At 43.3% G+C, this 24,511-nt stretch overlaps 1 protein-coding gene across 3 annotated transcripts in view; it reads right to left on the bottom strand.

Annotated features, from left to right (window-relative positions):
• LOC115478750 (protein MCM10 homolog) overlaps window positions 1–24,511 on the bottom strand; it is a 35,789-nt gene that overhangs the window by 6,220 nt on the left and 5,058 nt on the right. For 2 of the 3 annotated variants that reach the window (XM_030216323.1, XM_030216325.1), the window contains exons 3-15: window positions 23,958–24,284; window positions 22,974–23,099; window positions 20,661–20,798; window positions 18,204–18,354; window positions 16,021–16,186; window positions 14,948–15,115; window positions 12,916–13,032; window positions 9,814–9,995; window positions 7,714–7,811; window positions 5,733–5,846; window positions 4,892–5,009; window positions 4,549–4,774; window positions 1,671–1,812 (exon numbers count right to left, since the gene is read on the bottom strand). In XM_030216323.1, coding sequence (XP_030072183.1) covers window positions 1,671–1,812; window positions 4,549–4,774; window positions 4,892–5,009; window positions 5,733–5,846; window positions 7,714–7,811; window positions 9,814–9,995; window positions 12,916–13,032; window positions 14,948–15,115; window positions 16,021–16,186; window positions 18,204–18,354; window positions 20,661–20,798; window positions 22,974–23,099; window positions 23,958–24,284 — 2,073 coding nt within the window. The remainder of the gene's footprint in view (window positions 1–1,670; window positions 1,813–4,548; window positions 4,775–4,891; window positions 5,010–5,732; window positions 5,847–7,713; window positions 7,812–9,813; window positions 9,996–12,915; window positions 13,033–14,947; window positions 15,116–16,020; window positions 16,187–18,203; window positions 18,355–20,660; window positions 20,799–22,973; window positions 23,100–23,957; window positions 24,285–24,511) is intronic. The other variant, XM_030216324.1, reaches the window with a different exon arrangement.

A 24,511-nucleotide genomic window follows, 5' to 3' on the forward strand; every position in this document is an offset into this window, starting at 1 on the left:
ACCCAACACGGGCAGTGCTTCAGCTTTTAGGCCTTCCTCAGGGGTCACCAAGCAGCAATGGTAATACTGCCAATGTAATCCCGCTCTGGAGAAACCTTAAGACCAGCAACGGTAGCGCAATGTTTGCCAACAAGCAGCTTTAAGGATACCGCAAACCAGTCAGTTATCTACCTCTGACGTACTGAAATAAAAATGCTTTACCAAGCACCACAGGATTAGCAGTAACAAATATTGGATTAAGCACACTCTACAACATGCCCCACTGATACCCCACTATCTCAATCACAGGTATTATATTTCTGCCAACAAACATCGGATTTGTTTTAAGCAATCAGTGACACCAAAGCAAACTTCTCAAGTCACAGCCAACTTTGTTGGTAGAAGAGCAGAAGCAGTGCAAGGGTATTTAGTGCTCCGAATCTTCAGCCTTCTGCTCCCCCCCCCCCCCCAAAGCCCCTAGGTACCCTCTTGAGATTTTGATCAACTCAACAATCAGGATCACCTCAATGCCACACGTCCCAGACCAAACCTAGAAAAATGCATAATACAGGATGATGCCTCTTGAATTTGTGGCTGTCAGGACTATTGCTTTGCTTTGATTGCAGATGCCCTTTGCTTCCTCCCCTCAAAGCTGCTGCCCCCTAGGCGAAGGCCTAGTCTTGTAGTAGAGACAACTCAACTGAGGGCTTGGTGAGAATGTTTAACATTGTTCAGATTCTACAGGTGAGCAACAGAAGAATGCCTTGAGTTTTACAGCGAGAAGGAACATAGGGACCCTTTTACTAAGGTGCGTAGGCAAATTGGAACTAACGCCCAGCTACCGTATGCCCCGGGCAGTAATTTCATTTTTGATGCACGTCCACAACATGCGGTAGAAAATATTTTCTACCGCGTGGCGCTTACCCGGCGGTAATCGTCAGTTTACGTGCGTTGACACTTATCGCCCGGTTAGCACATGAGACCTTACCACTAAGTCAATGGGTGGCGGTAAAGTCTCAGGCCGAAAATGGATGTGTATTCGTTTTAATTTTGCCGCATGTCCATTTTCGACCACAAAAAAAAAAAGGCCTTTTTCCCAGGCACGATCAAAAATGGACCTGTGCGCATCTAAAACATGCGTCTACACCAGCGCAGGCCATTTTTCGGCATGCCTTAGTAAAAGCACCCCATATTGTTTTAAGATAATGTGCCATGTTTTTATTGCAAGAGTTTTATTGTAACAGATCAGGGCAGGAAAAAAGACCAATCAACCCCTTAATCTACCCGGTTATTCCTGACCATACTGCTAAAGATACGCCTCAGCTGCCAGCCATATAACGTGACCACGTGTCCTCTTCCTTAACCTGGACAGATTTTTGTCATCTTTCTCTTTTGTACTCCACCTCTTGGGCAGATTTAATTTAAATTAATTGTACTTTTATAACCTGCTTCAACCATTGTTATAGCGCCTTGCTTTGTCAGACTGATGCTCCGTCAAGCCCCGGGAGTTGGGTTGTTTTGACAAAGAGTATGCAGAATTAAAATACTATATGCCGAGTCTTTAATTTTGGGATGAATTCTGAAATACTTCAAAGAAAGGTAGGTGTTTTAACAAATGAAAAGATTTTGGAAGTGTTACGAGGTTGACAAGGCACAGATGCTAATGTTTTACGGTCCAATCCCAGGCTTACCTTGTGGGGCCAGAATATTTTTCTCAACAATTTGGCCCACCTTCAGGGTATCAAAAGGACTAGCTCGCTTGCGTTTTATGCTGTTGGGGTCCATCTTTGCAAGGATCTGCCCCTTTAATCGCAGTTTGTCAACAGCCAATAACTAGACACAAAGATAAAAATACATCCGTGTTCAGTTTTGATCATAAAAATCAGCCTGCAAGAGAACAGCCGAGTTTTCCAAAGTCAACATCCTACTTACTCAATAGCAAATCAATTTATTTTATTTTGAAGTATTTTGATTTGCACTTTTTTTTTTTTAGCTGTAGTTCAAGGTGAGGTACATTAAGGGACAGTAGGTATTTTTCTGTCCCCTGAGGGCTCACAATCATTTTACCTGAGGTGACGGAGGGTTAAGTGACTTGAACAAGGACACAGAGTGCATCAGTGGAATTTAAACTGGACTCCTCTGGTTCTGAACTCGTTCTAACCATTAGGCTACCCTTCCACTGAAAATAATCACCAAAATGGAGAATATGGGGGTGGGGGGAAACACATCTGAACAGACTTCTGGAAAGAGTCTTCTGTAGTTTACTTGATTTGATTAACTTAATTGAAATTTTCTGACCTCAATGGTTGGATAAAGGATTTGGAAGCTAGAACATGTTATGGAGGGAAATTCATTAGTTAGTTTTTCTCAACTTCAATTCTAATATCTGCTACCCGGTTCAGAATTGGTTTCAACTTCAACATCGCATTTTAACTGAATTTAAATCTCTCAGTTCTTGCAGACAGACATCAGACTTATTAAAATGCTGTAAAACTGAGTATGGCCAATGGACATACTACTTCCTTGTTTTACCAGATCTTGCGTTCTAAGAAATACACTCTTAAAAAAAAAGATATACTACACAACTTTGGTATAATGAAACTACCTGGTCTGGTAATGATGATGGATGGTATAACTTCTCCGAGCTACAACTTCTACGAGTCTGATGCAATCACTTCATTTCTTATTTCATAAAGCTATTATTGGTTTCAATTTGCCGTTTTCAAGTTTTCCTCTTTCGTTGTATTTATGTTTATACTTGTACATTTTACTATTGCTATGCAGTTAATAAATCCCAATAAAAAAATTGTTTGCTTTTATTAAAATCAATCAATATAAATAAAACATGGAAAAGAAAATAAGATGATACCTTTTTTATTTTCCATGTTTTATTTTGTTTTATTTCTATTGATTACCTTTAAAAGTGGACTAACACGGCTACCACACCTCTCTAATTAAAATCAATAAAATTGAACTAAAAAAACAAACAAAAACTTATTTGATCACCTTTCCTCAAAAAAAGATAAAGTGATGTACAATTTCAATAAAATAAATTAAAAGAGTAAAGGAATGCCAGGTTTAAAAAAAGAAAAGCGAAGGAAGAGTGAGGAAAGAAAGGGAGGCTGAAGGGCTAGTGGATCCCAGGAGGGCCATTGGGACCTAAATGAATAGAGAAGGCCTTTTCAAACGTTCCTTGTGCTGGCTTATAGTTTAATGGCAGGACCACGAATCCAGGAGAGGATGGCGCCACTTGGAAACACCTCAGCAAGGACAGATGCGTATGCACCCAGGCTTTTAAACGGTCAAAGCAATAGCATAGTATAGGGGTAATCTATAAGGGCCGCCTGCGATGCACCTACTTTACAGAATACTAATCTAAAATACCCCCAAATTCTAGGCAAGATCACTTACACCAGCTAAACCGCTTGACAGTAGCGCAGTACAAGTCACTTAAAGTTAAGCGCTGGGGTGCTGCGGGCTAAGTGCGAATTCTATAGTAGCAACTGCGCACACAGTTGCTGTTAAAGTGCCAATTAACTATCTCCAATAATCGTTAGTGTCAATTAGCAGCTAATTTGTCAATTAAGCAACTGTAAGTACACGCTAAGCGTAAAACTGTGGCGTGTAAGATTAGAGAAGGAGGGGCTTGTGTAATTGCTTGCACCCAGATTCTAAAATACTATAGGTGGGTTCTTTAGCAATCTACATGCGTAAATGGGCACAGTGCCCACACTCCAGTCATGTGAAAGTACGTGCCATTGTATTTACAGAAGGGTGAGTATCCAGAAAATGGACATTTACACTCTATGCCTGGAACAATCTTCCTTTACCCATACGCCTTGCCCCCTCCCTACCCATCTTCAAATCTCTGCTTAAAACTCACCTCTTTAATGCTGCCTTCGGCACCTAACCGCTTGAGAAATATAGAATGCCCCAATCTTTCCGCCCTATCAGATTAACTGTTCACTTGTCCTCTAGATTGTACTTGTCTTTAGATTGTTCTCTTGTCTTTTAGATTGTAAGCTCTTTGAGCAGGGACTGTCCTTCTATGTTTAAATTGTACAGCGCTGCGTAATCCTAGTAGCGCTTTAGAAATGTTAGTAGTTAGTTAGTTAGCGAGTGAATTCCAGTCTTCTATTTTACGTGCATTAAAGAACTGGTTTCCCAAGTCCAGTCCTGGAGTACCCAACCCCCTTGCCAGTTAGGTTTTCAGGATATCCACAATGAATATGCATGAACTTGATTTGCATGCACTGCCTCCATTACACGCAAATCTCTTTCAAGCATATTCATTGTGGATATCCTGAAAACCTGACTGGCAAGGGGGTGGGTACTCCAGGACTGGACTTGGGAAACACTGGATTAAAAAGGAAGGCACTTCATGTATTCTGGATTATAACAGCGGAAAATGCAGTCCCAGCCACAGGGAGGGAAGGAGCCGGACACCAAGAGATAGGCATCTGATTATCTGGCTGCCACTGCACTAACCATTAGGCCACTCCTCCCACTTTCTTCTCAACAAGCACTTGCTACCCTTCAGTTTCAAAAGATTTAAAAAAAGACGCTCACCTTTTTGGCTTCTTCTGAGTTGCTTAATTTCAGTGCCGGAGGCAGAGAACTATCATAAAAGAGCACATCCTCATCATTGGAGAACCCTCGGCCAAGTTTGGGTGTCTGTGGTGCCGATACCTCCTGCCCCTTAGGGAATTCAGCCCCAGGCCTTGGGGACTGAGGAACAGGCTGTCCCAGGGCAGACAGACCAGTGAATTCCACATTCTCTTGGCTTTGAAGGAACCTTAAAAGAAAAAAAAAACAAATAACCCTAAGACCAAAACCAGAAGAGGTCATGCTTCTCAATATCCAGTACTGAAGGTTACATCAGCAGCTCTTCAACAGATGGAGGGGCTCTTACCGCCTCTGAATCTCCTCTGTTCTTTTCCTTCTGGCATCCAGCATTTGCTGTTTCTGTTGTTTAAGCAGCACAGAGGCCGATATTGACTGAAAAGCAGGCCCAGACTTCCCTACAGCCCCTGAAACACACACACGATAGATGTTCAAACAGAAAATGAGAAATTCAGAGATCTGAGAGTGCTAAATACAATTCAGGGTCACATAGGCAAAGTTAAGCCTGAGCCCACCCGTGTCAAGTTCAATTTGAATTAATTCTAGTTTCTAAGCCTGGGCCCAGTTGTAATATTCTAAAAAACCAGTGAATGACGATTCACTCCTCTTCCTCCAGGTCAGATTCCCTGTACCAAACCCATCCCATGTACTCTTAAAATCCTCCCTGACTAATCTGTGCCAAGGCTGAACTGCTCTCCATTAGAAAGCCCCTGAGCAGTGTTGCCTGTATGCTGAGCAGGAGTCCTCCACCGACAGTCCTGCCAGTGGGGGGTGCTATTTCACTGTTACAGTGAGGGACAGGCAAGTTCTGCAGGACTCCAGGGAAACCTGTCTATCCCTAGTGGTTGAAAACACAATGTTAAAGCACCACCCCCTACTGGTAGCAATGCTGTCGGGAGGACACCCGCTCAGTGCCCCTCCCCCACTGCAGAATAAGCTCTTTACACTTTGCTCCCAGAGGAGAGAAGACCATTAACAACCCCAGCATTAAGGATTATCCTTTACACATCTCGGTGCTGCTATCACTTCACTGTCCTCACCACCAGGTGGGACACATACTTTGGAAATGATCCGGGAACGGAGATTGAAATTTCTAGCGTTTTTCACTCGCTTCAGCAAGGAAGATGTACCTGGTGCTGTAGACTTGGTGAGGTGCTTTTTAAGGTTTAGAGCTCCAGGGGTTGGCAGCTCCATCAGCCCCTTGAATTCTTCTGAACACTGTAAGTCCCTTCTGCTCCCTGCAGCTGGAAGACCACAGACAAGAGTCAGCGGGTGGAAAATCAAAGGACTAGTTCAGTTTCTAAGCTTTTAAATCTAATTTTCAGTCCAAGAGTTGCAAATTGCTGAACTGGCACATTTCATTCCTGGCATGATGTCTGGAGGAAAGTTACACCACCTCACTCCAGTGTCCTATGTATCCAGTGCAGAAATGTTATAGACAAAAGATGCCAAATGGCTTGGTAACTAGAAATCCACCTGCACCTAATTTCAGCTCTGGAAAGGATGTTTTATATTCCACATGCTGCCATTTACTGGTTAGACAGACACTAACGAGATAAAGGGAAAGGGAAATGGGACTTGATATACCGCCTTTCTGTGGTTTTTTGCAACTACATTCAAAGCAGTTTACATATATTCAGGTACTTATTCAGGGGCAATGGAGGGTTAAGTGACTTTCCCAGAGTCACAAGGAGCTGCAGTGGGAATCGAACTCAGTTCCCCAGGATCAAAGTCCACTGCACTAACCACTAGGCTACTCCTCCACTCATTCCACCAATAAGAGCCAACCTCATCAGTGATGTCACAATGGCTTGATTGCCCGATACTTGGCTCACTTCTGATATTGTGATGTCATAAGGGAAAGGGGGAAAGGGAACTGGGACTTGATATACTGCCTTTCTGTGGTATTTTGCATCTACATTCAAAGCGGTTTACATATATTCAGGTACTTATTTTGTACCAGGGGCAATGGAGGGTTAAGTGACTTTCCCAGAGTCACAAGGAGCTGCAGTGGGAATCGAACTCAGTTCCCCAGGATCAAAGTCCACTGCACTAACCACTAGGCTACTCCTCCACTCATTCCACCAATAAGAGCCAACCTCATCAGTGATGTCACAATGGCTTGATTGCCCGATACTTGGCTCACTTCTGATATTGTGATGTCATAAGGGAAATGGGGCTTGATATACTGCCTTTCTGTGGTATTTTGCATCTACATTCAAAGCGGTTTACATATATTCAGGTACTTATTTTGTACCAGGGGCAATGGAGGGTTAAGTGACTTGCCCAGAGTCACAAGGAGCTGCAGTGGGAATTGAACTCAGTTCCCCAGGATCAAAGTCCACTGCACTAACCACTAGGCTACTCCTCACTCATTCCACCAATAAGAGCCAACCTCATCAGTGATGTCACAATGGCTTGATTGCCAGATACAGTTCCCCAGGATCAAAGTTCACTGCACTAACCACTAGGCTACTCCTCCACTCATTCCACCAATAAGAGCCAACCTCATCAGTGATGTCTCAATGGCTTGATTGCCCGATACTTGGCTCACTTCTGATATTGTGATGTCATAAGGGAAAGGGAAATGGGACTTGATATACTGCCTTTCTGAGGTTTTTGCAACTACATTCAAAGCGGTTTACATATATTCAGGTACTTATTTTGTACCAGGGGCAATGGAGGGTTAAGTGACTTGCCCAGAGTCACAAGGAGCTTTGTGGGAATTGAACCCAGTTCCCCAGGATCAAAGTCCACTGCACTAACCACTAGGCTACTCCTCCACTCATTCCACCAATAAGAGCCAACCTCATCAGTGATGTCACAATGGCTTGATTGCCCGATACTTGGCTCACTTCTGATATTGTGATGTCATAAGGGAAAGGGGGAAAGGGAAATGGGACTTGACATACTGCCTTTCTGAGGTATTTTGCATCTACATTCAAAGCGGTTTACATATATTCTGGTACTTATTTTGTACCAGGGGCAACTAAAGAAACTTTAGTGACTTTTTTTTATCTATTGCAAAACATGCAAGACTAAATAATACTCTGGCTAACTTGATGCATCATTTTATCTAACTTGACTATTTTTGAATAAAGTAGAAATTACCAATTTTCTGTTTGGTTAAAAGCGCAGCGGCCTCTGCTCCTCTCACCACCAGATTCGTCAGTGTCGTCTGAACGGCTTTCTTAGGAGCTGCAGCTCCACTGCAAGGAGAGACACCCTAAAATATTACAGTGCACTGAGGAGTAAGGGGAAATCAGTACAGGTTCTGTCTACTTCGTCATAAAACCTAGAGGGACAGATTTAAAGATCTCAATACGTATACTCTGGAAGAAAGACGGAAGAGGGGAGATATGATAGACACATTTAAATACCTATACGGCATAAATGCACAGGAGGGGAGTCTCTTTCAATTGAAAGGAAGCTCTGGAACGAGGGGTATAGGATGAAGGTGAAAAGGGATAGACCCAGTAGTAACCTGAGGACATACTTCTTTACAGAAAGGGTGGTGAATTCGTGGAACGGCCTCCCAGTGGAAGTGGAGACGAAAACAGTATCCGACTTCAAGAGAGCTGCGACAAGTAAATAGGATCTCTCAGGGAGTGAAAAGGAGAGTAGACGGCATGGATGGGCAGACTAGATTTATCTGCCTTTATTTTTCTCTGTTTCTCACTCCAGTGAACAGAAATATAGAACATTCCCCAAGTTTCTCTCTGCCCCACCCCGGTACACTCGTGCATACAAAAACAGTGCAGAAAATCTTCCCTCCACCCTCCTCCCCAACATACAACTCCTTTCGCACTACATGTCAATCAAACCCAGGCTGATACAGAAGCCCCTCAGCTCAACTGAAAACCATGCCATAAAAGCATCAGGAAGGGGCCATGCTAGTTCGATAGCATGCCCCTAGTGGATAACTTTGAGCACTGCAGAATGTGCCTGCAAATCTTCACTGGGTGGACCACTGGTGCCCCCCTGTAGGTCTGTCCCAGCTTCCTCTGCCCTGAACGGACTGTCCTTGGAGAGGAACCTAGTTCACTGGGACAATGAGGGAGTATTCCCCCCTCCACTTGGATGACTGTCAGTTTCATGTTTCACCACCCAACACTCCACTTCACAGGAGTGGAACTGGCTGCCAGACCTGATTCTGGAGCTGTACAGGCCATACTCCTGCTGTGCTCCCTTGTACCTTCTACTACTTCTACTTATCATTTCTATAGTGCTACTAGACGTACGCAGCGCTGTATGCTTGAACATGAAGAGACAGTCCCTGCTCGACATAGCTTACAATCTAATTAGGCCAGACAAACAGGACAAACAAGAGATAAGGGAATATTAAAGTGAGGAGGTGAAGAGCTTCCGCCTGCAGCAGTCTTCTCACTAATCTTTGCCTTCATGAATCGCCCATCTGTGCCAGGACCAGTCACCGGTGTTGCTTAGACTGCCTGACTCAGCCCTTAAACACATTCTTCTTTTCTTAAGCTTTGAGCCAGCACTCCAAAGAATGTACCTTTGTACGTTCCCAAAAGTAGAGGAGGACAGCAGGTATCATAGCCACACACTCCTAAAGGACTGGAAGAAAGGAGGGATCTAGCACCACTGGGGGCTCTATGGATCAGCCTTGGTCAATTTTAGCCCTATTTTTGTACCTTTAACCCCCCCCCCCTTTTTTTTTTTAAACCTTTTAGGTCTAGTCCTATCAATGAAAGAGCATCTGTAGTTTAGATACATTCAAAAGATACTGGTACTTCAGGCGAGGTTAAGACTGCATAGGTACCTCATCTACCATCTGCTGCAGATTGAGAAATACTGGCTAGCTGTGCTCTGTCTCCATCTGCTGGTAGAAGAGGATAAACCCACACGTGTCGACTAGTCTGTAGGGATGAAGAGGAACGCAATATTATGTGCTTCCCAAGCAGCTGTGGGAATAGATTAAGGGTGAGCTGCAGGCTGGGATACTGGCAGAACTGTGCTGACAGATGGGTGCCCCTACCTGTGCTCAAAGCTTTTTCCTAAAGGTCAACTGGGAAAAAATGCAAAAATCCCAGGTCTAAGAGAAGACTAAAATCAAGCAGTCTTTCTATAACAATTTATATCCTGTATAAAAGTGTAAGCCCTGGACAGAAGCAAAGCGATGAAAACACAAAACCTGATGAAATTCAGACACACCCAAACCTCTTCAAAAATATGAGGCTGGTTACTTACAGAGAGGCTGCGTAAGCCATGGAAGACACACCTCCATAGTGAAAGCCTTCCTGGCACAGCCGAGCCTTCAGGCTGTTCCTCTTTGGAGCACGGCTGGAGTAACTTGACTGAAGATCCGCTCGCTTGGCGCTAAGCTTCTTATACTGTGCTCGCACATGGAACTGACAATATTCGCAGTCCCCCTGTGAGGAGAAAGCCAATGACAGGCAAGTGAGAATTCTGTATCCTGAGCCAATCAAATCCTCAGTACACAAATCAGCTGCTCGTCCGTGATTGCTAGCCAGGGAAAGGAAAGACTTTCATGACCCTATCAAAGGAAACAATACAGTCAACTTTAAATCAGAGACAAACTGACGTTAGTTATTATATACCAATGATTTTCCATTTAGTAGGAAACTTCCAAGGTGCTGGATCAGAAGAAACCCAAAACATAGAACTATCTGGCCCCGTTAGTCAAACTTCTGCATTATCTGGGTATTCTGTTTAGAGCAAATACTTTATGTTCCATTTGCGTTGCACGATGGAACGGCATCTGCAAAAGCCGTTACGGTCTTCCCTCAAGTCACGCATTGGCCATTTCTTAGTGGTTTCAATCAATTTTAAGAAAATGGAAGCTAAGATGATTTGTGGGAATCCTAATTATACTTAGACTAGGTCTTTCATTAGCAGAGCCTGAAGTGGTTCTGAAGACAGAGGAGAGATACTTGGGAATTGTTTTGAATGCCCCTCCTTCCCAAAAACTGCAGATTCAAAAAGTTAGACTGCCTTTTTAAGTTTGAGAGTAATTAGGCACATGAAACAGGTTTTGGACTACTACTTATCATTTCTATAGCGCTACCGGACGTACGCAGCGCTTCACACTTGAACATGGAGAGACAGTCCCTGCTCGATAGAGCTTGGAAATAGAGAACTTTCAAAATGGTGATGCAACCTGTCATTCTTCCATTTTAGACTATTGTAATAAGAAAGAAAAAAGCAAATAGAGAGGGCAATACAGCAATAAAGTACTCCTGTTGTCCTAGTCTTGAAGGCCCAGTGTTGCTTTTTTCGTTTGTAGACTATTGCAATAGCCAATATTTGGGATTTATGGGATATATTTTTGGAATTCTTTATAGGCTGCCCAGAATGCAGCTGCAAAAGGTTTTATGTGGCCTGAAGAAGTCTAGACGTTATCACTCCTACAGTCCCAATGCTCCACTGGTTACCTGGGAGGTATACAGATGAAGAAAACCCCAAAGAAAAGGGGTCCAAGCACCTTCTACAGGGAAAGAGCAAAAATAAACAGAGAGCAAGGTGGAAGTGGGACCGTACCAAGTAACCAAGGCTGATCATGGGTAGAAAGTATCCAAAAGTTTATTTGCCAGTGGTAAATCTGACCCAATAAAAAGGACCCAACACTGGAGAGCCTTCCTCAGGGGTCAAGTCCTTCAAATCAATAACTCCAGAGTTGTATAAACATGTAATACAACGTACTCCTGTAGTGATGGAATCACTTTGGAGAAAGCGCTACTGCTAGAGTGTAAAGTACGTTGTATTGGGTTGTGTTGGGTATTATTAGGAAAGGTATGGAAAACAGGTGTGAGGATGTTATAATGCCGTTGTATCGTTCTATGGTGCAACCGCACCTTGAGTATTGTGTCCAATTCTGGTCGCCGCATCTCAAGAAACATACAGTGGAATTGAAAGAGGTGCAGCAAAGGGCGACTAAAATGATAGCGGGGATGAGACGACTTTCCTACGAAGAAAGACTAAGGAGGCTAGGGCTATTCAGCTTGGAGAAGAGACGGCTGAGGGGAGACATGATAGAGGTATATAAAATAATGAGTGGAGTGGAACAGGTGGATGTGAAGCGTCTGTTCACGCTTTCCAAAAATACTAGGACTAGGGGGCATGCGATGAAACTACAGTGTAGTAAATTTAAAACAAATCGGAGAAAATATTTCTTCACCCAACGCATAATTAAACTCTGGAATTCGTTGCCGGAGAACGTGGTGAAGGCGGTTAGCTTGGCAGAGTTTAAAAAGGGGTTGGACGGTTTCCTAAAGGACAAGTCCATAGACCGCTACTAAATGGACTTGGGAAAAATCCACAGTTTCAGGAATAACATGTATACAATGTTTGTACGTTTGGGAAGCTTGTCAGGTGCCCTTGACCTGGATTGGCCGCTGTTGGGGCCAGGATGCTGGGCTCGATGGGCCTTTGGTCTTTTCCCAGTATGGCATTACTTATGTACTTATGTATTACATGTTTATACAACTCTGTAGAATTATTAATAGGTAGGGTTCTTGCGGCTTGAATGAGAGAAATTAGTGCTACTGTTGTATGGCAAGTTCGCTACATGAGTGGGGATTTTATTCAGGTTTGGCATTATTTCACAATGTGCTCGGTAGTGGAAAAGTTGTGTTATTACTCAGATATGAAAATCTGAACATTTTTTGTAAGGTGAGTTCCACTGAAAAAATGTCCTAGTTCTGCTCTACAGCTGTTTGTGGATGCAAAATATTTACATTCAGTTCATAAGAACTGTTATACATTATGTCAGACCAAAGATCCGCGAGAGTCACGTGTGCAATGTGTCACATATGCGAGCACTGTCTTTCAGGTAAGTCCAGATGGAAAAAAAAAGGTTGACGATCACTGGTGAAGAGGGGTGGAATCAACGTTAGCTGCCAGGCACAAATCTTTGGAAGCCTCTCCGATTTTCACTTCTGCTGTGTATAAGGGACACTACAAGCTTTAAAGCAAACATGCCCGATTCATAGATTGATTTTATTAATGATATTGGTCACGAGACTGTGGTTAGATGGGATTCTGAATCAGGAGCTGCTGGTTTCAGCCACAGACTAACCAAAATTTTCCTTAGTGCAACCTGAAAATTGGAGCATTCATGAAATTCGGAACCTCTACACAGCACGACAAAGCAAAGCATCTTCCATTAATGCTCTGCTCCGCAGGACATGCTAACGCACCGATCAGCTGGATTCCTTACACCTTGGTAATGTTACGGTACTTTTTTCCACCTTACAGTAAACATGAGCCCTGGGCTTATCATGGTCAGACAGGACAATCCCCAAATTCATGAAATTCTAGTGAGAGACTGACCAGATTGACAATCTGTGTGCAGGGATCACCATTCTTCTTCCTGGCTTTACAGTTTCCCATATCCAAGGCCTCACCCATAATTAAGATCTTCTGGGGGTGATCAATGGACAAGCAAACCTAGAGATAGACAGATCTTATTAAAAAGAGAAATAAAATAATACCAACAGTTTCAGGGACATACAGTGCTTCCAGCTAAAAGCCACATGGCTGCAGAGTAGAGCAGCATCAGAGGCCACTCATATTTTCCTCTTGAATCGCTAGTTAGTTATAGAGAACTAAAGTCAGCAGGTAAGCACAGATAAAAATTACAATGAAAGAATGATGGGACATGGAGAAATCAGGTCTTAGCTGGTAATTTTCTTTCCTAGAGTCCTACCAGACCAGTTCAGAACATATGGGTTTGTGCCCATTAACCAGCAGATGGAGACAGAGAACAAAGATTTGTGAGCCCTGCCCTATAAGAACCCGACGCAGCCTGAGGCCTTCAGAATTTCAAATGATGAAGCAATGGAGACAAGTACGATCTTTTACCAATTTGAACTGAAAAAAAAAAAATAAAAAACAAAACCCCAAAACAGGTAAATTAGTTACCAGTCCAGGAGCGGAATGATTCAACCATCACCATATCCTGGAGACAGAGAAATACTGCAGTCCTCAAGCTGCATGGTGCCCTTGTAAGACAAGGCTCACAAGTCTGTTTGCTTGCTCTCATCTTCTGATTGACAGGAACAAACCCACAGGTTCTGGACTGGTCTGGTAAGGATGACAAGAAGTGGAATTTACTGGATTGGGGGGGGGGTGGGGGGATGCAATCACTTACAACAGGTCAATGGCTAGTACAGGTTCGTGTATGCAACATGTGTAACTGATGGCATTCTATAAGTTGTGCGTGCGTGCCACGGCCTGCCCACATGTGCAATTACATGCTAAGTGACTTTGGCGTGTACTTTGCAAAACTGTATGTGGCATTTACACATGTAAATGAGCGCATTCTGTACACTGCACGTACACTTGGTGCCTAATAGTAGATGCCAATTATAGAATTAAATGGGAGGGGGGGGGGGCGGGGGAGGAGTAAATCAGTCCCTAAGTAAGAACAGAGGTAATGTGACTTGCTCGGAGTTTTGCAGAGAGGAAGAGAGACTCCAAGAATCTAACTCCCTCCTCCCTAGAAGTAAAGAAACCGATGACGTTCCTGTTTTGGGGCTACCCCTGGAGCCACAGGTCATCCAGGCTCTACATGCTTTTACAGAATACTATTCATATTTGATTTGTATTTGACTGAATAGTGATTTAAATTCCAATATGAATAATCCCGGGATCTACTGTGTTAAATCCTACTGAAATAAACACCTAATTTCACGTTGCTTCTTTTATTTTTTTTTTACTTTAAAGTTTTTATTGAGAGCTTAACAAGCATAACACCTCAAAATACTGAACACGTATTACATTCCTTGTAGAACAATATACCTCCAAGGTTAAACATTTACATGTATAAGTGCATAGTTCTCTTTTCGACCTACCCACTCTCCGACGTTGCTTCTTTTATTATTTGTTATGTTAAAGCTCAATGCCCATTATTTTTATTTGTCCGAATAATAGTTTTTGTTATTTGTATTCGGCCTAATACTACTACTACTTATCATCATTTCTATAGCGCTGCTAGACGTACGCAGCGCTGTACACTTGAACATGAAGAGACAGTCCCTGCTCGACAGAGCTTACAATCTAATTAGGACAGACAAACAGGACAAACAAGAGATAATAGTGAAATAAGCTATTCGGTACAGCTCTACTATTTACTGACTCACGTAATGCGAGTTCACTAATGACTTGGCGCATTATTTTATAAAAATATGCAAGTAAAAATCGACCCCGTCCTTGCTCTGGCCCCAAACACATCTACTGTACATTTGCAGGTACTTTTAGGCAAGAACTAATTCTTAAGAGCCATTGAAAAATGTTTATGTTCATCCCCTTGCAAATCCGCAAAGTCCCCAGAAGCCAAAATGGTTCAAATGTGCCACCTTACCTCCTGGGAGCCATCCTTGGGTTTCATGGGTGTAGCATTGAGCAGTCCAAGAACAGTGCCCTGCTCGGTCTTCCAATGCTCCTTGTGCACATCACCAAATAGGAACAAGGATACACATCTGTCGAGATTTCTCAGGTCATTCAGGTACCAGATGCTAAAGGTTTTACCCTGAACAGAAACGTGAGAAGTTAAAGCAGCACTTCTGCTCAGCTGCTTGCTTTCCTACTAACTTGTTATATTTGCTCATGATTCTTAGCATGCAGGGTCAAAGCTCAGCGTAACACCAGCCCTCTGCTAAGTGAAAAGAACAGAACCGTGAAACCACAATTCCTGAATAAACTCACAGCTTCTAAGACCCTGCTGTGGGGAAAGGCACCAAGACACAAACTGCCTCACTTCTATGCAGGATTAAAAGATAAAAACGTGGCTTCCCTTACAGTTGATGTGGGTATTGTTATAGTTGACACGGTTTGGGGGGGGGGGGGGGGGGGAGGGGGAATACTAGTTTAATAACACATGGGAGAATACTGTCATTAAAGCAATTTGTTGGACTGTAACATTTGCTGATGTTTAAAGTGGAGAGTCGGGGAAGGTTTTTAACATTGGGAAAAGTTAGCTGGATGTAAGTGTGCATCTGCCTACGTGCTATTCTATAACATTGCACACCAAAAGGGGGCAAGGGTGGGTCAGAGGTGTTCCAAAAATGTAGGCGGTGTCACAGAATACCGGGGTTATGTGCCAGGATTTACACTGGGGTTCAGCAGGCCCAAGTCCCTCATGCCAAAAGCTAGGTTCTATTCTATACAGGGCACCCAGCCCAGAATGTCCTTTATAGAATAGCGAATGGCACAGATTTCTCCGGCACCTAATTTACAGCGCCATTTATTGAACCTGGCCATAATGACTGGCCCCACCCCTGTCCTTTGAGGACAAGCTTCAGTGATACCACCCTGCATCGCAGCAGAATCTAAGCCGTGGCTGGACTCCCCAAGGATGTTTTACATCGCAAAGTTTATGCAACACAATACCCTACTCGTAACTCAATTTTTAGAAGCAGCTGGAAGACTGCTTACACTGTTGGAGCTCTGGGGGGTGATTTTCTTCACGATCACGCCAAACGTCACCCAGTCTGTGTCCTCCAGCTTCTCTGTAGCCAGCCTGTCCCGCAACTGCGAGAGTCTGATCAGTTTTCGTCCACTCATTTTCTTTTCCATCTCCACGGATGACACGCGAGGCTTCCTGGAGTGCAAAGACCAGAAATCCACTCAGAACGGGGTCTAGAAACATTTCTGAGCCAAAGCGTCCCAACACCTGCATCTCCTGTTTAGTATACAGCTGTCTGGTTTTGCAGTTCAGTCAGCTTTGTATATATAAAACTTATTCCCTTATTTATGATCTAGTAGGGCAATTAGTTAGCTTGTGTCTTCTTACAGACCATAGACAGGCTTGCTTAACCCTAGTAATGGGCCATAAACTTTAACAAGTGTCTGTTTGTTTGCTTCAAACAGGCTCTAAAACATAACACAGGGACATTTTCAGCGAAGGACAAGTATGAGTGATAAGTATTCGAGGGAAGGAGGTTACAAAGGGCAAATGATGAATATATGAGAAAAATACCAAAGAAACAAAATTATGTGAAGGTGATCTTAGAGGTCAGAGTTGAAGAATACCAGATAAGTAAGAGAGAAAATATAAGGCATTAAGTGATTGGACAAAATTAAGCTTCAGTATTCTGGCTAAGTCACATTTTGTACGAGCCAGAGACTGATAGCTTCCAAAAGGGGGTGGGGGGGGGGGACGACAGAGAGAGAGAGAGAGATTTATTTTCCTTATACTGAAATTTGGACTGATATAAATAAGAATTCAATTTTCTGTAATACTGGGATAAAAGAAATTTTATTGTAACCATTTTACTGTAACCATTTATTTACTCTAACAAATTTTAGCATTATTATAAAAGAGAAAAACTGAACTCTAAAGTGTTTTTCCTTTGCCAGAAGGGCTTGTTTTTTTCCCCCCCAGTCTCTTCTGTGCAGCTCCCTCCTTAGAGGCAAGAAGGGAGTGCCCTATACACTCCTCAGACCGGTCTCCATCCCCTTGTTCCTCAGCTCACCCAACTGCACTTGGAGCAAACTGGATCCACAGTCTCTGCATATAAAGAATGAGGGGCTCTTCTCTGCATTTCATCCCCCTCCCTCTCTTTACAAGTTTTCAGGGGTTCCAGACACCAGGTGTGTGCCTGCACCCTGGGGCGGAGGAGCGTTTCTGAAATAATAGTCGTAAAGCTTATGGACAGGTATTTGCCACTAAGTTTTAACCGAGTATTCAGATTTAGACATCAACCAGGCTGACAGGTGCAGTAGCTGCCTGAAGTTCCCCACAAGTCCTGTATTCAGATTTGAAAATATATGTCTGCAAACAGTGAGATAGTAATAATTCATTTCTGAATTCCTAGTGGAAGAGTAGAAGGCTGGGAACAAACACTCAGTTCCCCAGGATCAAAATCCACTGCGCTAACCACTAGGCTACCCATTAAACCTCAGCAACGTTTTGCCCAAGCTTTAGTACACTGGCTATAAACACGCATCATTTTAACGTTGAGGACTGCGAGACCCTGAGCGAGAGTGGGGAGCAGGCCAGTGAAAGGATACAGCTGGTCACAGGTATGAACACAAAAGAAGTGTTTATTTACAGGAATCCCGGGCAATGGGTGTTTAGAAACTCAGTTAGTGTAGGGCCTCCGGCAGTAGGCCTAACACAGTCTGTGGCTGCTGGGGTAAGTCATTTAACCCTCTGTTGTCTCAGATACAAAAAAAAAAACAACAACAAAAAAAAACTTAAGATTGTGAGCCCACTAGGGACAGAGAAAATATTTGCATGCAATAAATATAAACAGAAAGACAGTAAATCAAATCCATGGCCTTTTTTCTTTGAAACCCATCTGTCTGAATTGAACTAGTGACAAGGAATTTATCTTATTTCCTTCCTTCGTCCTTAAGGTACTGGCACTTTGCACCTCTCCTGAGATACTGGCACATATCTCAAACTGCAATGGTGAAAAGACACTTTAAAGAACATTTCTTTTGCCTTCAAAGAATACACAGGGTCATACAAAAGCAGGAAACGACTGTGGGGAAGAACCACCCTTGAGACATCCATCAGCACGTTGAGAGATGTGAAGGGCCATCTGCAGTAAATATACAGAGAATGACACCTGAACTCAAGAGTCTCAAAACGCTCTCTTAAATTTGGATACCTTAATCGAAGGCCAGAAAATTTTTCCACTGGAATCTGTTGATGTTTTACACTGAAAACAGCTGAATTCCCACCACTGCCTGCTCCTGCCCGAGCAGGAAAACCATTGGCCAACAGAGCGGCCACTGACCTCTGGGAGGGGCTCTTGCTGCCTATATGGAACAGAAAAAGAATGGGAATGACAATCTTCCACAGAACTGAAGTATCAATGCAAAAAAAAAAAAAATACCGGACTTCAAATACCTTGGGAAGTATGAACTCCCCCTAAAATCACAGATGAAAAATCTTGGGATACTGCCAGATTCATCACTCACTCTGATCTCACAAATTCAAAAACGGTCTATCACTTGTGAAACTTACAAAATCTCTCTCTATATAAGATAAGTCTGTCCACAGTGGTCCATGTTATGATAACATCACGATTAGACCAGTGTAATGCCCTGTACACTGGTCAAATCAAAAAGAGCTTGCGTCATCTCCGATTAATTCAGAATGCTGCAGTCCGACTGATAGAAGGCTACAAGTGGCGTGACGTCACACCACACCCTTCCTGTAAAAACTACATTGCCTACCAGTACCTTACAGGGCTAAATTTAAAAAACTCTTATGTTTGATTTTCACGGGCCTCAGACAAAAAGGGCCAGAGTACTTAAAGAATAAGTTACCCCTTTACATACCTTTTGAGATCTCTAAGGTCCTTCCAAGGAGAATCAAAATCTGTACCCTCATCTAAAGAATGCTTTTTTTTTTTTTTTAAAGCTGTACCGGAAGTGACATTTTTCTTTTTCCTGCCTAACTGTGAGGTAATTAGTCTCAGTTTGGAAGTAGAGGGAGAAAGACCTCTCCTCTGACACCCTGTGATAACCTGTGAGCAGCTATATTTCCTGTACTTCCCAGGTAGTAATAAAATGTTTACATAGTTTTATAATTGATCCATATTCTGTTACCTTGTTATTATGTACTGTTTTTATTCCATCTGTTCAATAATTTTCTTGACAATAAACCTTCTTTAGTTTATTGCCTGTGATTGTCTGGACTGACTAAGAATCCTGGTGGTTTGTGTGTTGGGTCTATGAGTGCTTTCTAGGAATTGTGGGACTGCGGCCCTAGTGTCTTAGAAATCACTGGGGAATAATTTGAGAGAGGGAGACTCGTCCAGAGGCAGTTAGGACCCAACTGGTAGGAGGAGGGTGCTAGTGTAGAGCACAAGCGGCAGGTGCAGGTGGACCCGAGTTGTGCTGGGGCCAGACTCGCCAGGTGGCTTCAGGGTTAGCCCCAGGTGGGTGACTAAGCATTTTGTCACAGACCCCCCCCCCCCCCCCCCCCACCAACGAGCCTTCTCAGGAGCAGCCCCCACACTCTGGAATTTACTCTCAGATGGGCTTTGTCTAACTCAAAACTACCTCTACTTCAGGAAGCAGACGAAAGCCTGACTCTTTTCACAAGTCTTTAATACATAGGGTGACTGGCTTGCAACACATCCTGTAACTTAGACCAGTTCCTTTATTTTGCTTAACTGTACAAAGAACTTGGCTTCAGTTTATGTACCAATGCATTTACCCAACTAACTCTGTACCACCCCATCTTGTTCCCATTATATGTCTGCTTTTGGTTCCTTGGCTATATGGTAAGCTGTATTGTAGAAAAGTATTAGCATCATATCTATGTTATTTGAATGTTCTAACGTGTACTTGGAAAGTATTTTATTAGTATTATAATCTCTGTTATTTGAATTTCAGTGCTATTAAATGTGTATATTTTTGATACTGTTTCATGGTTGTCCTATTATTAGGTATTAATTTACCGTTCTCAAGTTTACCTCATTTATTGAATTTATGTTTATATATATATATTTATATATATTTTTTTTTATTGGTACCCCGCACTTTCCCACTCATGGCAGGCTCAATGCGGCTTAGGTAGTTATTTGTACCTGGGGCAATGGAGGGTTAAGTGACTTGCCCAGAGTCGCAAGGAGCTGCCTGTGCCTGCAGTGGGAATCGAACCCAGTTCCCCAGGACCAAAGTCCACCACTCTAACCACTAGGCCACTCCTCCACTCCACTCATTTTACTATTATGTTAACAAAATTGTACATTTTATGTTAAACTGTACCTGCTGTACGCCGCCTTGGGTGAATCTCTTCATAAAAGACGGTTAATAAATCCCCAATAAATAAAATTACCCCCCCCACACACACACAAGGCAACCAATCTGTTCCCAGCAAGCTCCATTAGAAGGTTTTTGCTTTCAAAGCATTGAAGTACAGTGGCAAATTACACCAGTAACTCCACTACATAAAGCACATCCAACAGGTCGGGGTGGGGAATGATTGGGGGGGGGGGGGGGGTGTTAGGGAAAAGTGCAGAATGTATGCACAACTCTAAAACATAGGAAGGGTAGAACGTACACACAATATAATCAAAACCCAAGAGGACCCAGACATAAGAACTCAATACCTGAAGCTGGAAGGGGGGTTTTCTTCACCTCTTGCTTTTGATTTTGTAGTACAGAGGATGTGAGTTGGGCAGCAAAGCAGGGGGACTCCTGGAGTGTCCTCGAAGTCCGATCTCTCAAGGGGCTGCGGCTAACTGCTGCTATTCAACAAAAACAGAAAAAGTTTAGTCAAATGCACTGAACAGTGCTTCCAGTCAAGAATCTCAGTATTTCATTTTTCAAGCTTTAGTTGTACTGCATTCTGGTATTGAGAGATATCAGGAAGTAACACCAGGGTAAACAGACAGCACATAACATGAGCATCACTGGCTGGATCTTAGCAATGGAGTGTAGGGAATCCACTGTGCTTCCAGGGTGGATAGAAGGGGAATGCGAGACTCTTACCAATCATCCTATATAATAATTCTCACCTCCAACATTCTGAGGCTGCCTGGAACCGTGGATCATGTTGGAGTAGATAATAGTGATGTCACACAACCCACACCAGATTGGCCAGTAGAAGGGAGAGGGGCGGAGCCACGATACAGGGAGCAGCGAATCAGCAGAACACTGGGAATGCACAGCAGCAGGAACAGAAGCCTCTCTCACACAGTCACTCTCTCAAACATACACACTCAGAGGAAAACCTTGCTAGCACCCGTTTCCTTTCAAACAGAAACAGGCCTTTTTTTTCTTTTTTTACTAGTTATCAATAATTTCCTAACCTTGCTGAATTTTGAAGCATTCCATAAAAAATAAAATTCCTCAGGAAATGAAAAAGTCATGAGATAGAAGGCAAGGTCCTGTTGTGGACTGGGATAGTGACCTGTGGGGATCCCGTGGAAGTGTACACTGCACTTGTGCCAGCCTCTCACCTACCGAGTACCAGGTTCTTTGAATGCTGTCTCCTCCTCCTCACTTTGACAGCACAGATGCAGAAAGCCTTCCATTAAGGAGGTGGTAAGAGACACAAATGGTGATGGAATTCAAAAAGACGTGGGGTGAACACAGAGGATCTCCAATTAAAAAATGGAAGTTATAAAAAAACTCCTAAACTAAATGGCTGCATGTGTGTGGATGTGTTGAGTGACGCTTAGCAATCTGTCATGAACTAGGGCCGATACCGAGCAGACTTGTATGGTCTGTCTCTCATAGATGGCAATCTGGTTTAGGATGGGCTGGAAAGGGCTAAGTGGCTGGATCATGAGGACAGTGCTGAACACACTTTTACCGTCTGTGTCTCACAAATGAGAAGACGAATAGGATACGGCTGGGCAGACTTTTATGGTCTATGTCCCAGAAATGCCAAAGAAAGACCATAATCAAGTATATATCACGTTCATTGTTGATTTAATCTTGAATTGATAATGAGTGTGACTATTGGGCAGACTGGATGGACCATTCAGCTGTCACTTAGTACGTTACTATTAATCCTCTCTGCTCCCGGGGTGATGCGCAGACCTCAGCTCTGACACAGCCACAAGCATCAGATGTCAGCTGACCTACTTGCGTGTGTATGTGGCGACCTCTTAGCGCACACAGTGCCAGTGAATTAAAAAAAAAAAAATGTACCATTAAATTCTTGCGGGACTAGATGGGGACAGGTTAAATTCTTGCGGGGATGGGTGGGAATGGGTATGATTTCTGTCCCCGTGCAACTCTCTAGCCTGGGAACGGTTGTAAAGATAGGAAACAGAGAACATGATTAAGTGGTTAGTTTTCCAGATGCTTTTCATTTTTTTATATTTCAGAAGTTAAAAAAAAATAGGCTTCCAATACCACAGACCAGTGCCTGCTTAACTGGCATCATGAATCTCTAAGTCATCGCTCCTGCTTAGAGAGTTGCATGACGACAGAAATTTCATCCGCCCTTACCCATCCCCACTGCAAACTCTTCCATCTCCACTCCATCCAAACTTTCTTTCAGGTTCTAAAGCACACAAACATCAAAAACCAATGGAAAAAAACAATATTTGTTAACTGAAGGTAGTTATTTCTTAAATCTGTGCAGTAACAAGTTTTCCAAGCCTCATTCTAGTACCCCAACAGGCTCTCTCAATGCATTCCAAGTCTTGCTCTGACACCGTCAGAGATTTTGATTACACTCCCGTGGGAAACTCCCATCCCTGTGGCTTCTGCAGGAGTCCCACAATATCCATTTCCATGCAGCTCTCTACTCCTGCTTTGACTAATGAACGCTGATTTGTGAAAGGCAAATCCAGTATCGAGTAATCTCTCTGCAGCTCATTTCCTATCTCAGTTCTTAAACGGATTCATTCATAGGGTTTTGTTAATCACTGAAGGCATAGTCTGGCGTGTTCTCGGAATTCTGTTACCTGGCCCTTTGCTCTTGGTGGGAGGCAAAACGTTTGGCTGTGGGGTGCTTGCTGGGTGCCCGAGGACGGTCTGCTGTAGCTGTTCCTGTAATTTCCTCATCTGTCCCTGCATTCGCTGCAATTCAGCTAGGACAAGAGAAAAAGAAAGCAGTTAGAAAAGGGAAAATAAAAAACGTCCACATCAGGGGGATTCACATTTACATTCTCAAATCAGATGCAGCACAGAGGACCTCACGGTAATGAAGACACCTGTTTCATGTGCCTAATTACTCTCAAACTTAAAAAGGCAGTCTAACTTTTTGAATCTGCGGGTTTTGGGAAGGAGGGGCATTCAAAACAATTCCCAAGTATCTCTCCTCTGTCTTCAGAACCACTTCAGGCTCTGCTAATGAAAGACCTAGTCTAAGTATAATTAGGATTCCCACAAATCATCTTAGCTTCCATTTTCTTAAAATTGATTGAAACCACTAAGAAATGGCCAATGCGTGACTTGAGGGAAGACCGTAACGGCTTTTGCAGATGCCGCTCCATCGTGCAACGCAAATGGAACATAAAGTATTTGCTCTAAACAGAATACCCAGATAATGCAGAAGTTTGACTAACGGGGCCAGATAGTTCTATGTTTTGGGTTTCTTCTGATCCAGCACCTTCATATGGGAAGATTGGAGGTTTCCTACTAAATGGAAAATCATTGGTATATAATAGCTAACGTCAGTTTGTCTGGTGGGAGGCAGGGATAGTGCTGGGCAGAGCCGGTGGTGGGAGGCGGGGCTGGTGGTTGGGAGGCGGGGATAGTGCTGGGCAGACTTATACGGTCTGTGCCAGAGCCGGTGGTTGGGAGGCGGGGATAGTGCTGGGCAGACTTGTACGGTAGGGTATACACAAAAACTAGCACATATGAGTTGTCTTGTTGGGCAGACTGGATGGACCGTGCAGGCCTTTTTCTGCCGTCATCTACTATGTTATGTTACACCAGCTTAATACCTTCCAGATCTTGCTGGGTTTTCTCCTGACTGAGGTCTGGTGATTGTTTCATATTACTGTGGTTACTATGTGTCACAGTGTCACCCTCCTCTTCCTCCTCTTCCAGGTCTTCCACATCTCCAAATAGCAGAGCAACATCATCCTTCACTCCCTTCTCTTCCTCGGAAACAGGAATTTCATCTGTGTAAGAACCTTCTTCATCGGCATCAAACAATTCGTCAAACTCATCGAGTTCTACAGCCTCCTCGGCAGGCTCTCCGCAGCCCCCCAAACAGTTTTCAGCTGCACTTCTGCTCTCCTCTAACAAGGAGGCCAACAGCTCAACATCTGCAAAAGACGAAGACCCTCTGTCACTCTGCTCTGTAGCCAAATCTATCAGCAGCATCACACTACAATGCAAGGATCTTATATATAAAAGAAACGTTAAATATGAGGCAAGAAACTATCTCAGACTACACCTCCTAAACTGCAAAAAAAAAGTGATCTACAAAACTGTCCACTCTGCAGACTTCACTTACCTAGGAACCAAATGGTGGAACTCCTTCCCACCCAAA

This window comes from Microcaecilia unicolor, chromosome 10 (genome assembly GCF_901765095.1).
Source record: "Microcaecilia unicolor chromosome 10, aMicUni1.1, whole genome shotgun sequence".
Lineage (NCBI taxonomy): Eukaryota > Metazoa > Chordata > Amphibia > Gymnophiona > Siphonopidae > Microcaecilia > Microcaecilia unicolor.